This window comes from Ylistrum balloti, unplaced genomic scaffold (genome assembly GCF_031769215.1).
Source record: "Ylistrum balloti isolate Yb309-2 unplaced genomic scaffold, AGI_CSIRO_Ybal_v1 Utg369640, whole genome shotgun sequence".
In the NCBI taxonomy this organism is placed as follows: Eukaryota; Metazoa; Mollusca; class Bivalvia; order Pectinida; family Pectinidae; genus Ylistrum; species Ylistrum balloti.
Genome location: NW_026781901.1, coordinates 2,629,808 through 2,645,967, shown reverse-complemented (window position 1 = coordinate 2,645,967; position 16,160 = coordinate 2,629,808). Strand labels below are relative to the sequence as shown.

General features: G+C 36.2%; 1 protein-coding gene across 1 annotated transcript in view; it reads right to left on the bottom strand.

The window, feature by feature from the left end:
- Window positions 1-6,541: 6,541 nt before the first annotated feature.
- The window catches only part of LOC132553659 (myocyte-specific enhancer factor 2C-like), an 85,122-nt gene continuing 75,503 nt past the window's right edge, over window positions 6,542-16,160 (bottom strand). Inside the window, exons 7-9 of the mRNA XM_060217922.1 lie at window positions 15,927-16,038; window positions 15,546-15,669; window positions 6,542-15,116 (exon numbers count right to left, since the gene is read on the bottom strand). Coding sequence (XP_060073905.1) covers window positions 14,828-15,116; window positions 15,546-15,669; window positions 15,927-16,038 — 525 coding nt within the window. The 3' untranslated portion in view covers window positions 6,542-14,827. The remainder of the gene's footprint in view (window positions 15,117-15,545; window positions 15,670-15,926; window positions 16,039-16,160) is intronic.

The window sequence follows — 16,160 nt, the reverse complement described above, 5'->3', positions numbered from 1 at the left end:
CCACTCGGACCTCTCTTACTTCTACAAAGTTTTGGGTGAAATATATTAAATTTCCGAACAGTAAGGCCAACAGCAGACGATATATTGATGGTAACTGTAAGCTTAACGGTTATACCGGAGACATGACAGAAATGATGTGACATCTATTACAAAGGCATGCGATTTTGATAACAAAACCTTTAAAGACGCTTAAGCCAGTGGTAATGGGAAATTATTATTTAATCACAGGCGTGTAAGCTCATTTTAGCAAATAGACGGGGTGTACACAAGGTTTCATGACTAGATTTATATGGACAGGCACCTTGGGCCAAGATGATTTAAACAAATCAGGCCATCATATGTACGTACATTTAGAAATGCTTTTTGTAAACAGGGCCTTTACCGGCAAATATGTGATCACTATAAACCAGACCTTTATAGACAGGTAGTTGATCTGTAGACACCTACAGTATATATATAGACATGTTTGGTAATCATACTTTATAGACAGGCATGTGACTTTGATAAAGAAGACTTTTGTATACATGTATGATGTTATGATTAACAGATAATTTATGAATAGGTATTTGATATTTATAAACCAGACCTTCATAGGCATGTAGGTATTTGATATGTTAAACCTACTGTTATGTCCTTGGCACATTAGTTTCAGACCCCATGATTATTTTTTGCTAGCTACACTATGTTGATGAATGTTAATAGTAAAAATTTCTTTATGTTCAGAGGACAACATGTTCAGTACAAGTATAATTATCTTCCACATGGCCCTCTCAAATGATTAATCATAAACAAATACTAACAATCAATCACATTTTTACATATCAAACATCGTCCTAGATATCAATTCATCCTCAGACGCCAATGTTTTGTTGTCATCTGTCATGTAAATAAAAATTGACCACAAATAATGGGCCAAGCCTTCTTACAATGTTTTGGCTATGAAAGTCCCAACTTGCATGTCTTTTATTGAAAAAAAGCAAGAGGTCCAATGGGCCTGCAGCACTCACCTGGCATGTGTATATATATATATAAGCAAATTTGACCCCTGTGATCTTGAAAATACGCCAAGGTTACTTCTTTACACAAAGTTTGTCGGGCTGCATCCTTGGAACATATCTGCCTAATATCTTGCCTATAGCTCTAGGCCTTTGAGTTAATGAGAAGAAGTCATTTGAATGATTTAACAGTGTCCTTGAATGTAAGTCAAGTTCATTTCTTTTAATAAATTTTTGTTTGGCTTGATCTTAGGAACATGCCAGCCAAATATAATGCCTTTAGGCCTTTTAGTTCATGAGAAGGAGTTGTTTGAATGTTCTAACAAGTCTGACTCTGTGACCTTGAATATATGTCAAGGTTGTTTCTTTTTGCACACTTTGTTGGGCTTCGAATGTGTGATCCCATTCAAATGATGATTATATGTAATACATGTGTATTTCTGGGTCACTGTAAGCTATCTTAAGTGTCTCTGAGATTATGTGATGTCATAAGCCAGACCTCTAGTGCAGGTGTCATGCATCCAAACTAATCTTTACAGTGTAAGCAGACCTTATGACAGGTGTGATCTCCAAATATTGTTTATCTATAATATGACATATTGATTAATCTTTACTAGTGTAAGTTAGACCTCTATTGACCTCTATTGACAGGTGTGATCTCCAAACTAATCTTTACTAGTATAAGTCAGACCTCTATTGACAGGTGTGATCTCCAAACTAATCTTTACTAGTATAAGTCAGACCTCTATTGACAGGTGTGATCTCCAAACTAATCTTTACTAGTGTAAGCCAGACCTCTATTGACAGGTGTGATCTCCAAACTAATCTTTACTAGTGTAAGCCAGACCTCTATTGACAGGTGTGATCTCCAAACTAATCTTTACTAGTGTAAGCCAGACCTCTATTGACAGGTGTGACAGATCCCCAAACTAATCTCTACATGTGTAAGCCAGACCTCTATTGACAGGTGTGATCTCCAAACTAATCTTTACTAGTGTAAGCCAGACCTCTATTGACAGGTGTGACAGATCTCCAAACTAATCTTTACTAGTGTAAGCCACCTAATGTGATCTAAACTAATCTTTACTGTAAGCCAGACCTCTATTGACAGGTGTGATCTCCAAACTAATCTTTACTAGTGTAAGCCAGACCTCTATTGACAGGTGTGATCTCCAAACTAATCTTTACTAGTATAAGCCAGACCTCTATTGACAGGTGTGATCTCCAAACTCTAAAGCCAGACCTCTATTGACAGGTGTGTCTCCAAACTAATCTTAAAGCCAGACCTCTATTGACAGGTGTGACAGATCTCCAAACTAATCTCTTCTAGTGTAAGCCAGACCTCTATTGACAGGTGTGACAGATCTCCAAACTAATCTCTTCTAGTGTAAGCCAGACCTCTATTGACAGGTGTGACATATCTCCAAACTAATCTCTACTAGTGTAAGCCAGACCTCTATTGACAGGTGTGACAGATCTCCAAACTAATCTCTACTAGTGTAAGCCAGACCTCTATTGACAGGTGTGATCTCCAAACTAATCTTTACTAGTATAAGTCAGACCTCTATTGACAGGTGTGACAAATCTCCAAACTAATCTCTTCAAGTGTAAGCCAGACCTCTATTGACAGGTGTGATCTCCAAACTAATCTTTACTAGTGTAAGCCAGACCTCTATTGACAGGTGTGACAGATCCCCAACCTAATCTCTACATGTGTAAGCCAGACCTCTATTGACAGGTGTGATCTCCAAACTAATCTCTTCTAGTGTAAGCCAGACCTCTATTGACAGGTGTGACAGATCCCCAAACTAATCTCTACATGTGTAAGCCAGACCTCTATTGACAGGTGTGACAGATCCCCAAACTAATCTTTACATGTGTAAGCCAGACCTCTATTGACAGGTGTGACAAATCTCTAAACTAGTATAAGTCAGACCTCTAACTAATCTTTACTAGTGTAAGCAGACCTCTATTGTGTAAGTGTAAGCAGACCTCTATTGACAGGTGTGATCTCCAAACTAATCTTTGTGTAAGCTCTATTGACAGGTGTAAGATCAGTGTTATTGACAGGTGTGATCTCCAAACTAATCTTTACTAGTATAAGTCAGACCTCTATTGACAGGTGTGATCTCCAAACTAATCTTTACTTGTGTAAGCCAGACCTCTATTGACAGGTGTGACAGATCTCCAAACTAATCTTTACTAGTATAAGTCAGACCTCTATTGACAGGTGTGATCTCCAAACTAATCTTTACTAGTGTAAGCCAGACCTCTATTGACAGGTGTGATCTCCAAACTAATCTCTTCTAGTGTAAGCCAGACCTCTATTGACAGGTGTGACAGATCCCCAAACTAATCTCTACATGTGTAAGCCAGACCTCTATTGACAGGTGTGACAGATCTCCAAACTAATCTCTTCTAGTGTAAGCCAGACCTCTATTGACAGGTGTGACAGATCTCCAAACTAATCTCTTCTAGTGTAAGCCAGACCTCTATTGACAGGTGTGACAGATCTCCAAACTAATTGGTACTTGTGTAAGTCAGACCTCAATGAACAGTTATGACAGATCTCCAAACTAATCTTTACTTGTGTAAGCCAGACCTATATTGACAGGTGTGACAGATCTCTAAACTAATCTTTACTAGTATAAGTCAGACCTCTATTGACAGGTGTGATCTCCAAACTAATCTTTACTTGTGTAAGCCAGACCTCTATTGACAGGTGTAATCTCCAAACTAATCTTTACTAGTGTAAGCCAGACCTCAATTGACAGGTGTGACAGATCTCCAAACTAAACTGTACTTGTGTAAGTCAGACCTCTATTGACAGGTATGACAGATCTCCAAACTAATCTCTTCTAGTGTAAGCCAGACCTCTATTGACAGGTGTGACAGATCTCCAAACTAATCTTTACTAGTGTAAGCCAGACCTCTATTGACAGGTGTGACAGATCCCCAAACTAATCTCTACATGTGTAAGCCAGACCTCTATTGACAGGTGTGACAAATCTCTAAACTAATCTGTACTTGTGTAAGCCAGACCTCTATTGACAGGTGTGATCTCCAAACTAATCTCTACATGTGTAAGTCAGACCTCTATTGACAGGTGTGACATATTTCCAAACTAATCTCTACTAGTGTAAGCCAGACCTCTATTGACAGGTGTGACAGATCTCCAAACTAATCTCTACAAGTGTAAGCCAGACCTCTATTGACAGGTGTGACAGATTTCCAAACTAATCTCTACTAGTGTAAGCCAGACCTCTATTGACAGGTGTGACAGATTTCCAAACTAATCTCTACTAGTGTAAGCCAGACCTCTATTGACAGGTGTGACAGATCTCCAAACTAATCTCTTCTAGTGTAAGCCAGACCTCTATTGACAGGTGTGACAGATCTCCAAACTAATCTCTACTAGTGTAAGCCAGACCTCTATTGACAGGTGTGACAGATCTCCAAACTAAACTGTACTTGTGTAAGTCAGACCTCTATTAACAGGTGTGACATATTTCCAAACTAATCTCTACATGTGTAAGCCAGACCTCTATTGACAGGTGTAATCTCCAAACTAATCTTTACTAGTATATCAGACCTCTATTGAACTAATCTTTACTAGTGTAAGCTCTATTGACAGGTGTGACAGATCTCAGACCTCTATTGACAGGTGTTATCTCCAAACTAATCTTTACTTGTGTAAGCCAGACCTCTATTGACAGGTGTGACAGATCTCCAAACTAATCTTTACTAGTGTAAGCCAGACCTCTATTGACAGGTGTGACAGATCTCCAAACTAATCTTTACTAGTATAAGTCAGACCTCTATTGACAGGTGTGATCTCCAAACTAATCTTTACTTGTGTAAGCCAGACCTCTATTGACAGGTGTGACAGATCTCCAAACTAATCTTTACTTGTGTAAGCCAGACCTCTATTGACAGGTGTGACAGATCTCCAAACTAATCTTTACTAGTATAAGTCAGACCTCTATTGACAGGTGTGATCTCCAAACTAATCTTTACTAGTGTAAGCCAGACCTCTATTGACAGGTGTGACAGATCTCCAAACTAATCTCTTCTAGTGTAAGCCAGACCTCTATTGACAGGTGTGACAGATCTCCAAACTAATCTCTTCTAGTGTAAGCCAGACCTCTATTGACAGGTGTGACAGATCTCCAAACTAATCTGTACTTGTGTAAGTCAGACCTCTATTGACAGGTGTGACAGATCCCCAAACTAATCTCTACATGTGTAAGCCAGACCTCTATTGACAGGTGTGACAGATCTCCAAACTAATCTTTACTAGTGTAAGCCAGACCTCTATTGACAGGTGTGACAGATCTCCAAACTAATCTTTACTAGTATAAGTCAGACCTCTATTGACAGGTGTGATCTCCAAACTAATCTTTACTAGTATAAGTCAGACCTCTATTGACAGGTGTGACAGATCTCCAAACTAATCTTTAAGGACAGGTGTGATCTCCAAACTAATCTCTACTAGTGTAAGCCAGACCTCTATTGACAGGTGTGATCTCCAAACTAATCTTTACTAGTGTAAGCCAGACCTCTATTGACAGGTGTGATCTCCAAACTAATCTTTACTAGTATAAGTCAGACCTCTATTGACAGGTGTGACATATTTCCAAACTAATCTCTACTAGTGTAAGCCAGACCTCTATTGACAGGTGTGACAGATCTCCAAACTAATCTCTTCTAGTATAAGCCAGACCTCTATTGACAGGTGTGATCTCCAAACTAATCTTTACTAGTATAAGCCAGACCTCTATTGACAGGTGTGATCTCCAAACTAATCTCTTCTAGTGTAAGCCAGACCTCTATTGACAGGTGTGACAGATCTCCAAACTAATCTTTACTAGTATAAGTCAGACCTCTATTGACAGGTGTGACAGATCTCCAAACTAATCTCTACTAGTGTAAGTCAGACCTCTATTGACAGGTGTGACAAATCTCCAAACTAATCTCTTCAAGTGTAAGCCAGACCTTTATTAACAGGTGTGACATATTTCCAAACTAATCTCTACTAGTATAAGTCAGACCTCTATTGACAGGTGTGACAGATCTCCAAACTAATCTCTACTAGTGTAAGCCAGACCTCTAGTGTGATCTCTTAATCTTTAGGTGAGACATCTCCAAACTAATCTTCATGTGTACAGGTGTGATTTTATCTTTACTAGTATAAGACAGACCTCAAACTAATTTTCCATTGTGAGCCCTTTTTTCTGTATATATATTACCATATAAATATTTGAAGGAATATTTTAAAAGTCAACTTTTTCACCAATTCAATAGGTCGGAAAATCAGTCTTCTCTGCAAAGTGTCAGTGAGTCACCTGTCTAATGCTGCATGATCATATTTGCATTTTGTTTCAGTGTATGAAGGTCATTGTCATAGGTTAATATAGTTTGATCATTTCAGTAAATTTATGTCAACATCACTGGACAACATAGCCTAAATATATCAGTGAATGTAGGTCACAGGTCATAGTTCAATATGGTCTGAATATAAGAAATAACAAGACAAACAAGGCAGATTGTGTTACAACAATTTAATGACCAGGATATCTTGCAATAAAAACAGGTACAACACACAGCAATATGTTGATCCATAAAAATAGTTATCTAACGTCCACAGACATGATGATGACCTATAGAGAGACGGTGGTACAAGGGTAAGGCAGAACAGCTTTGTGTCATCATACTAAAATAACCGTCCCAGTGTCTGTGCAGTATCTAAGGCATCGGACACAACACAGTGTGTGAACAAGTCGTTGATGAACTCACACTAACAAATGTTCAGGGGAAGTGCTACCCTTTCAAATAATCCTTTACAAAAATGATATACAAATCATGTAACAGTGATCCAGCATATGTAATTACACATATTCAAACATTTGATTTCTCTTTATCCCAGAATACAAAGTGACATTTTATATAATGTATATATAGCCTTAATAAAAAATACCAGTAGAGTATGCTAATTTGTTATCTATATATAGAACATCCTTTCAATCACATATTACGCTACTGTAGACACACAAAGTCAAACAATAAGCAGTTATGTCAGCAATCGGTCTCGGTGTTACAAGAAAATAGTCTTACTGTTAAAAACCAAAATTTCAATAAAAATCCATTAATTCTCTGATCTACACCATGACAACCAACATGAAATACTTTTTCAAACAAAACATTCAACATTTGAAAATAATTCCATTTCAAAAGTTTACAATAAAAACTTAACAATTACCAGGTAAATGTTTAACATTGTTAAAATGATAACTGTAACCCTGATCTTTAGACATCTAAACAAAACACTTCATTTTTCAAAAAAAAAAAAAAAATCTGGTGGTAAAAGCAAACAATATTGAATTATAGTCTGAATATAAAAATATCATTCCCTGTAAAATGATTAAGAACTAATTATCTAACAAGCACTGTTTTGTAACAAGTAACAAACCTGACATGTATACCATCAATGTAATGCAGGCCAGTGAAACCTCCAAAATCAAACACCGTTATGCAGGCCAGTGAAATCTCCAAAATCAAACGCCCTTACACAGGCCAGTGAAATTTCTAAAATCAAACATTCTTACACTGGCCAGTGAAATTTCTAAAACCAAACACCCTTACACAGACCAGTAAAATTTCTAAATTCAGACACTGTTACACATGTACAGGCCAGTGAAATCTCTAAAATCAAACACTGTAACATTGACCTGTGAAATCTCTAAAATCAAAAACCCTTGATAAATAACACAATCAACATCTAATATGGTATACAACATCATCAAAGCTAATCTGTATGACAGTGTAACTGACCAGACATACTGAGTTCAGGATCTATATTATCTTACATTGATAGCATCTCCATTCCAAAAGAGTTCCCACTTGGACATATGTATATTTTGCAAACTAAATGCAACATTTTTTGTTGATAAACTTTTTAAAAATTGTCTAAAGATCTGAAAGAATATGAGAGCCAATCATGCTTAAATGACAGTAATTGTTCTGAATATAACGCTTTTAATGTTTTTAACAAAATAGCTCAAAATAATAACTTCAAGGTATATGATGGCAAATTCTCTTATACCATTAAGGTTAAATAACAAAAAAAAAAAAAAAAAATAATATCCTGGAAAAATCATGTGTGACCATTGGATGGTTCAGTGAAAGTCTGTTTCAAAATCATCTAATGCCTGAACAGGTGAATTAAAACTGAAATTTTAAAGCAACCTTTTTTAACATAAAAGTATGGCACGTGCAGATTAAGTAGATTTCTTTCCCTTGACTAACATATCCTGTTAATGAATATTTTCTATCTGAATTTCATACATCAGATAATCATGATTTTATTTTTTTGATTTAAATGATAATAAAGGTGTGACTATTGAACACTTCATGAATATTCCTTTGAACATTTCTTGAGAAAACTTAATTTTCCAGTGAGTCCTAACTACTAACACCACAAAAACTAACAAGTACAACTTAATAGCAAAATAATATGTAAAAATGAGGAAACACAAACATAAGTCCAGCTTATGTCATGAATTACGCTTACACATATATCCAAATATTTTAATGTTACATCGTCAACATAATTTCTACTGTATGTAACCCTTCAAGGTAGATAACATCACTATGATTTACATACAATCTTGTCAATGAACAGGTTACTAAGGTAGATAACTCCTCTGTTACGTAAACACAGGTGGTACGAAAGATCTCATCTATGTATCAGTTACTAAGGAAGATAACTACCCTGTGACCTATACACATGTGTTACAAGAAATCTTTGTATAGGTGACTAAGGTATATAACTCCTCTGTGACCTATAAACATGTGGTATGGGAGGTCCCATCTATGTATCTGTTACTTAAGTAGATATCTCATGAGTGACCTATACACACACATGGTATGGGAGATCTCATTTATGTATAGGTTACTAAGGTAGATAACTCCTGTGTGACCTATAAACACCAAGTGGTACGGGAAGTCCCATTTATATATAGGTTACTAAGGTAGATAACTCCTGTGTGACCTATACACACCAAGTGGTACGGGAAGTCCCATTTATATATATATATAGGTTACTAAGGTAGATAACTCCTGTGTGACCCATACACACAAAGTGGTACGGGAAGTCCCATTTATATATAGGTTACTAAGGTAGATAACTCCTGTGTGACCTATACACACCAAGTGGTACGGGAAGTCCCATTTATATATATATAGGTTACTAAGGTAGATAACTCCTGTGTGACCCATACACACAAAGTGGTACGGGAAGTCCCATTTATATATATAGGTTACTAAGGTAGATAACTCCTGTGTGACCTATACACATGTGGTACGAGAGGTCCTGTCTATGTATAGGTTGCTAAGGTAGATAACTCCTGTGTGACCTTTACCCACCAAGTGGTACAGGTGGTCCTGACCATGTATCGGTTATTAAGGTAGAACTCCTTACTGATCTATACAAATTAACAACTCTTGCCAAAGTTTCACATGAAAATATAACCTATTAATCTTCAAAAGGGCAATTAAATAATACATATAACAAACTACCTCCTGCACAAAATTAATCAACATAGTTATTACAATAAATTAAGTATCAAGCATAAATATATTACAACTCGCAAAAAAAAACAACTTATAAGTCGCTGTATCACCTTTAAAGTGCCACATTCTAATGATACAGTGTATGTACAATCAGCAACATATTCCTAGAATAACTTTTTGAAGTCTTATGATAGGGAGGATCAAGTTGCAAGTGATCCTGTAGTCAAATGCAGCAATTCAGCCATACAGAGGTAACAAACATACACATGGCACTACGATATGCAAGGAACTGGTATGATATGCAGGGTATACAGCACACAATATGTTAGATACTTGTTGAATAGGCAGAGCATGTTAAAATGTGAGATACTGGTACAATACCCAAAGTCCTGGTATCATTCCTAAGGTGTTGGTACAACTTTTGGTAATGCTGTTACTTTTATATGAAATCTTCCTACAGTTTCAATGGTAGACAATTAACTGTAAACTTATGTTTTGAATAACTGATTATCATACAATGTGCACTACTTTGAAAACAGGTGCTTGTAGTATGTGATAACCAGTACGGACCACACATTTAGTTGACACTGTTTATCTTGGAGATTTGACCCCAACAACATATTCAGAAAGATGGTATTTTCCCATCAGGTAACATACACAGTCAATATCAGACAACAAATATTGTTAATGGGACACTTGTGGCAACTACTCTCGTATGACACAGTTTGTTTAAACATTTCTATAGAATAACAGTCATTATACTTTATAAATAAGCAGTTGTCGCTTGTGGGAAAATAAAATATGAAGTGAAATGTTTATGATAGACAATTTACAATAATAAATATTCTCCTGTTGACCTTAACATATGTCAAACACATGCTAACCTTGACCTTCAACCTTTACATATGGTATTTCTATACATGGTAAAGTACCAAATGTTTGCTTGTGATTTTTGTATATGTATTGAAAGCTTTTATTGCGAAATAACCAAAATTATGTACTTTGTAGTTTAATGCATGCCTATCTTGTGACTGGTTAGGGCCAGTCTACCAGTAAGTGTTTGGATATTTGTATTGGGAGTCAAACAATTTCCATAAAATACAGGTATCTGTGGTCTGGGGATAAGACTAGAACTGTGCCTTACTTGCAGGATTTCTGGTGAGGAGGACAAGGTCAAAATTGCAGCTAGTGCTTATGAGTGCATTTTTGGAAAATAAGGGTGGCCTGTCTATGGCAGATTATTTGGAACTATGCCACTGTGCTAGGGGTACATGAGCTATATGTGGCATAATGACATTGCGCACTGGGGACATAAACTATGTGATATGAACTATATGATAGGAATGCTTCTGTCTAATTCAAAGTCAAATCTAAACTTCAAAATTTACATATTTGGCACAAAGCATAATGTTCTGCATTTGTTGTGAGAAAACATGATGACCTGGTCTTTGATAGGATTACATGTGGGGAAGATGTGAATTTTACTATTACAGTCATAGACATATGAAATGGCTCATCAATAATGTTCCACATGCATACCTACAGTTCTCAGTATACATAAAAATAATATTGAGTTTTCCTTTTAAAGATAAATAGATTTTGATTAAGACTATTACACCTGAGCTCTAGTGGCAGTCTTTGCCTCTGATAATCACAGCAGAGTCTGCCCAAAATACTCAATTGTATTCTCTTTATGTTATGTAAATGTACCTGATGTACTGAAGTTTTCTTTGCCAAAATGCTTTAATGCTCAATCTAATGGGATCAATTTGTAATTGAATGACTGAGTTTGGAGTCACACACCATTTTTTAAACATTTTGTATGACCTTCACCTCGAAATTTAAAACACATTTTTTTAATTCAATATCTAGAAATATACAAGGTCATGGTCATTCCATTATAAATTTGATATGTGACCTTGAAGTACATTATCAAAAATACTAACACAAATGTACGACATGTAGTTAAGTGCTAAATTTTAATTGATTACCTAATGCCAACTGTATAATGATATAAAAAACAGGAGGCTTAAGGGCCTTAACGGTCACCTGAGTTCTATGAAAATAACTGTCATTTCAGCTATCAAATCATGTGATCAAGAATAACCTGAACTACGTTGTACACCTGACATTACAGTTTCATATCATGTTAATAATTCTAACCAAATCTGAATTATTTCCAATGGAAATTAAACGATCATATAAATGAAAATGGTAGGTAATTTTACCCTCTGCTGGGATGAGGAAGGGAATGAAATTCGACCCTGGATTCAAAGAATGCCCAATGTGATAATGCACCTTTTGACCATTTTCGCTACTTAGCCCCTGGAGTTCATCCAGGGTCATTTTGTACATATACTTATAATTCACATAAACTATAGTAAACTTTCCCTCCTTTTCAGGGGTCATGAACTTCACAATTTTGGTAACACATCTCAAGACCCACAGAGATTATTGAATTCTACCTACCTAAATCTAAAGAAGAAAATTTGTGAAATTTCAGTCAATTTGATACTGTTTGACTCCGCCTATGAGTTCCTAGGGGTTAGCCTGAGTCAATATGTGCATACCATCAAACTGCTATCCAATATAGTATTAATTCTTACAAAGTTTGAATTATTTCCAATTAAAATATTTTCAGGACATTTTATAGTCTGAAGTAGAAGATTGTTGAAATTTTGGCCAATATTACTCATTTATAGCCTGTCCTGTAATCCAGAGGCCAGGTCAGGGTCAAAACTGACAAAGTATCAAAGTTTCATTTCATTGGTTAAATACCAGTCAAATATGATTGATTAATGACAGGAAATAAATAAAATATAACCAAAAGGATCATTTTCTTATAGAGAAATAAATAGCTTTGATATAAATAACCTTAAGACCCTCCCATCTATTCAAGCCATTTTGACCCCATTCCTCAGAAACCCTCAGAGATGAGGACCATACAATAAAAAAATTGGTTGCAACTTTGACCAAGGAATGTTCCCACCAAATTTCAATGAATTGGTTCAAGTAGTTTATTAGAAGATCAAAAATGTAAATTATTTAAAAATGTATGATGGATGACACACGACAGACAAAAGGTGATTAGAATAAGTCACTTGAGACTTAATCTCAGGTGACCTAAAATCCCCAACAGTTAACATATTGGTCTCCTAAATTGTGTATGTTGTTATAACTAAGGCCGATGTTCCAGGAGGATGCCCTGGATATTCAGTGATGTTATGCCTGAAGGTTCAAGGGTCTCGGTCACCAAAGAGACCATGACCTACTGATATGTTGTCGCTATTGACTTCTGGTAGATGTATTATAATTGAACAAATTTGGTAGCACTTCATTTTTCGGGCAGGCACTTGTGAGAAACATTTTGATCCTGCAGTATAAAAGTGTGTAACAATGATGTATTTACAGGCTTATGTTTTGATGAGGGCCGTGAGAGGAGGGAACCCCATAAACATTGAGGCACCACAGTCAATGAGGCTTCATTACTAATGAGGTACCACATTACTAACAGGAACCAGATGATCATTGGGCATCACTTAACTGATGCAGCAATATGTCATGAATGGAAAGCACATCACCATTGAGGCACCACATCACCATTGAGGCTCCACATCACAGACGAGGCACCATAATACAGACTACAGGTACCAAACAACAGCACAAACAAAACACTACATGACTACCATATTTTACCCTTGTCACAGTATATTTAGTTCAAACATTACTGTATGTTGTATGTCATAACCTTCCTGTAGAATTCACCTCATGTACATAATATTGAAACTTTAACATACTCTTAAAGTCATCAGAATCACAGAGAATGTGTATACTGAAAAATATTAAACTAATTTGTCCAGATTGATCTTTATCGTTGTGGACAAAAAACAAGTCATCAGTATAGAACCCTCAGTCAGTCATGACAATCATGTTTTACCTGAGGTGGAAATAAAGGTAATAATAAATTGATTGACTAAAGATAACTTGTTGATGGAGTGTCGCTATTTCTAAGATAACAGTCTAATAACTTCCAATGTCAGATATCAACATTATTACATGATATTACTGAGGAAATAGTTGAGGAAAATTTTGTGAGGTATGAAACACAATACAACACCTTCCTGATACCACCAACAATAATGTGCAAGGGCCACAACAGGGACAACCATCATCACAGGATTTATGAAACATCCTTCATAGGATTATCTCATTGAGTCATACAAAAATAGGCAACAAATCATTTCTCATCATTAATGGATAAAATTTGATTAATGCAGATTCATATTTTTGGCAGCATGCACTTTCAAATAGCACTGTGTTTGAGAAATATCTGTTTACTGTATAGAAGCACTATTAAACAATTGAAGAGACATGTCTATCATATCATATTTACAAAGGCATTGTTGTCACTGCTCAGGAAAGCCAGATCTACACGTCTGCCACATTATATATATTACTGAACCATCTAATCAAAAATGTCTTTCATCTGCAATTCTTACATTGTATCCTGTGCAATTTTTTCATTCATACTGATTTAAACGACTTTTTAATCAATACTTAAGTAATAATTGTCTCAAAATTCTGAAGGAACACTTTTCAACCATGCATTATGGGATAGATTTTCAGGTCATCGTGACTACACAAGTCATCAACACAAATACCTACAAACATCGATTACACATTGAGTTATTTCCCCTCACTAACATTATGTATACAACCAATACAGTGGTAATGACATTACAGGACCATGTTGGTCCATTAATTATGGCATTATCCTTAATTGTGTTTTTTTTTTTTACAAAATGAATTATAAAGCTGACCTAAGTACCAAAACTTATGACTGGTGACAGGTGAGAGTGAAGGGAACATTGTCGACAAACATGGTTACTATATACAATGAAATACACCAGGATGAAGGCACATGCACTTAAAAATGTAACCATGGTAACACAAAAAATATACGTAGCAAAGGGGTCCAAATCTCTTTCTTCCACATGGTAAAGGCCAAGGTCAATTCAAGGTCAGGACAAGGTCAAGTATCCAGGTATGTACTCTGGGTTTTACCCAGCAATCTTTCTACATTATATATTTTTACATACATGACAAGCACCCTGCTGACCTCAAGAATCTTGTGATCTCGCACTTTTTATACCCCAGGAGATCCAGCAACCTTGGCACCCACTGTCATTCTCACATACAAGTTTATTTATATATATGTTACAGAGGAGAGACATTTTTGACCCCTATAATTGACACGGGTCTCAGGTTGTCCATCCATGGTCTACACGAGTCCGCTTTAATAAAGGTCCATCATATTCCAGAGACTGTGAGTTTGCGTTTGGAGATGAATTGTTACTATGTGTGTGATTCATGTGTACAGGTGATAGATGGCCTTGACCTGATGAAGGTGGTCGCAGTGAATGGAGATTTGATGGTGTTGTTGAGTCTCGCGGCGGCGATATTGGCTCACTCTTGATGTGCATCGGCATGTTGTGATTCATTGTGTTGATAGCCAGTGGAGATAGATGCCCGCCACCAGGGTTATTGGACCTGTGGAAACAGAATTAAAAATGTTTATATAAAATTCTTGGGTTATTAGACCTAGAGTCTTGATTAAGTAGAAAGTAAGAAGAAATACTATGAATATAATAGTATCTTAGAAGAGTTATGCCCCTTTAGTTGATAAACTAAGTGCCTAATTGAACAACACTGGATTAAACCTTTACTTCAGTTTTTTGATAGACTTTCAGTTTGGAACAATGACTGTTGATGTCATTTGTAGTGTAGGCAAAGAATCCTATTACAATCAAATTCTATGAAATGAATAACACCTATACTAATGTATATATAAGCTAGATACAAATATGAATTGCAATTATCACTTATTCCACACATAATCATTCATTTTTTTCTTGAATGATCCAGATTAAGTCATTCACTCTGTCTATCTTTTTGAGTGATTTTCACTGTGACACCTACCCAGGCGGTACTTGGAGGCCCCCAGGAGGAATCCCTGAACACAGCGACCCCTGACCACTCCAGTGTAGGTGTGAATAGTTGGACATTGGAACACTCATGTCGGAATTGTTTAAAGGATAATCATCTGAAAGAATTAGCAACATTCTAATTACTTAACATGAAACAAAATTTTCAAGAATAAATTTTAACTTGCCATACATGCCTTAACAGGCAAACTCTAAGCCAATTGGAAGTGGTGAACCATATCTTCACACTGAACTCTAAATCAATGAAAATGGGTGAATCAGATGATAGTTTAACAGAAATTGCTTAGAAAGTCAGTGAACAACTTTTAGCATTCAATATGGACTATCCGTACTAACAATAACAACAAGGACTTACTCGAATGGTAGGTGGTAGGGAGAGGGGACGGATAGTTGGAGCCTTGAATACTGGGTGTTGTTAGAGATACGGCGGGTGTGTGCATGGAGGCGTTCGTAGGTCTGGCTTGTGGCTAAAAAAAAAAAAACATTCACGTAAGCGTCATAATTCATCAACATTTAACCTGAGAACACTGTTGAAATCCATCTATAATATCATCTCCTGTGATTGACATTGAAAATCCAAACAATATTA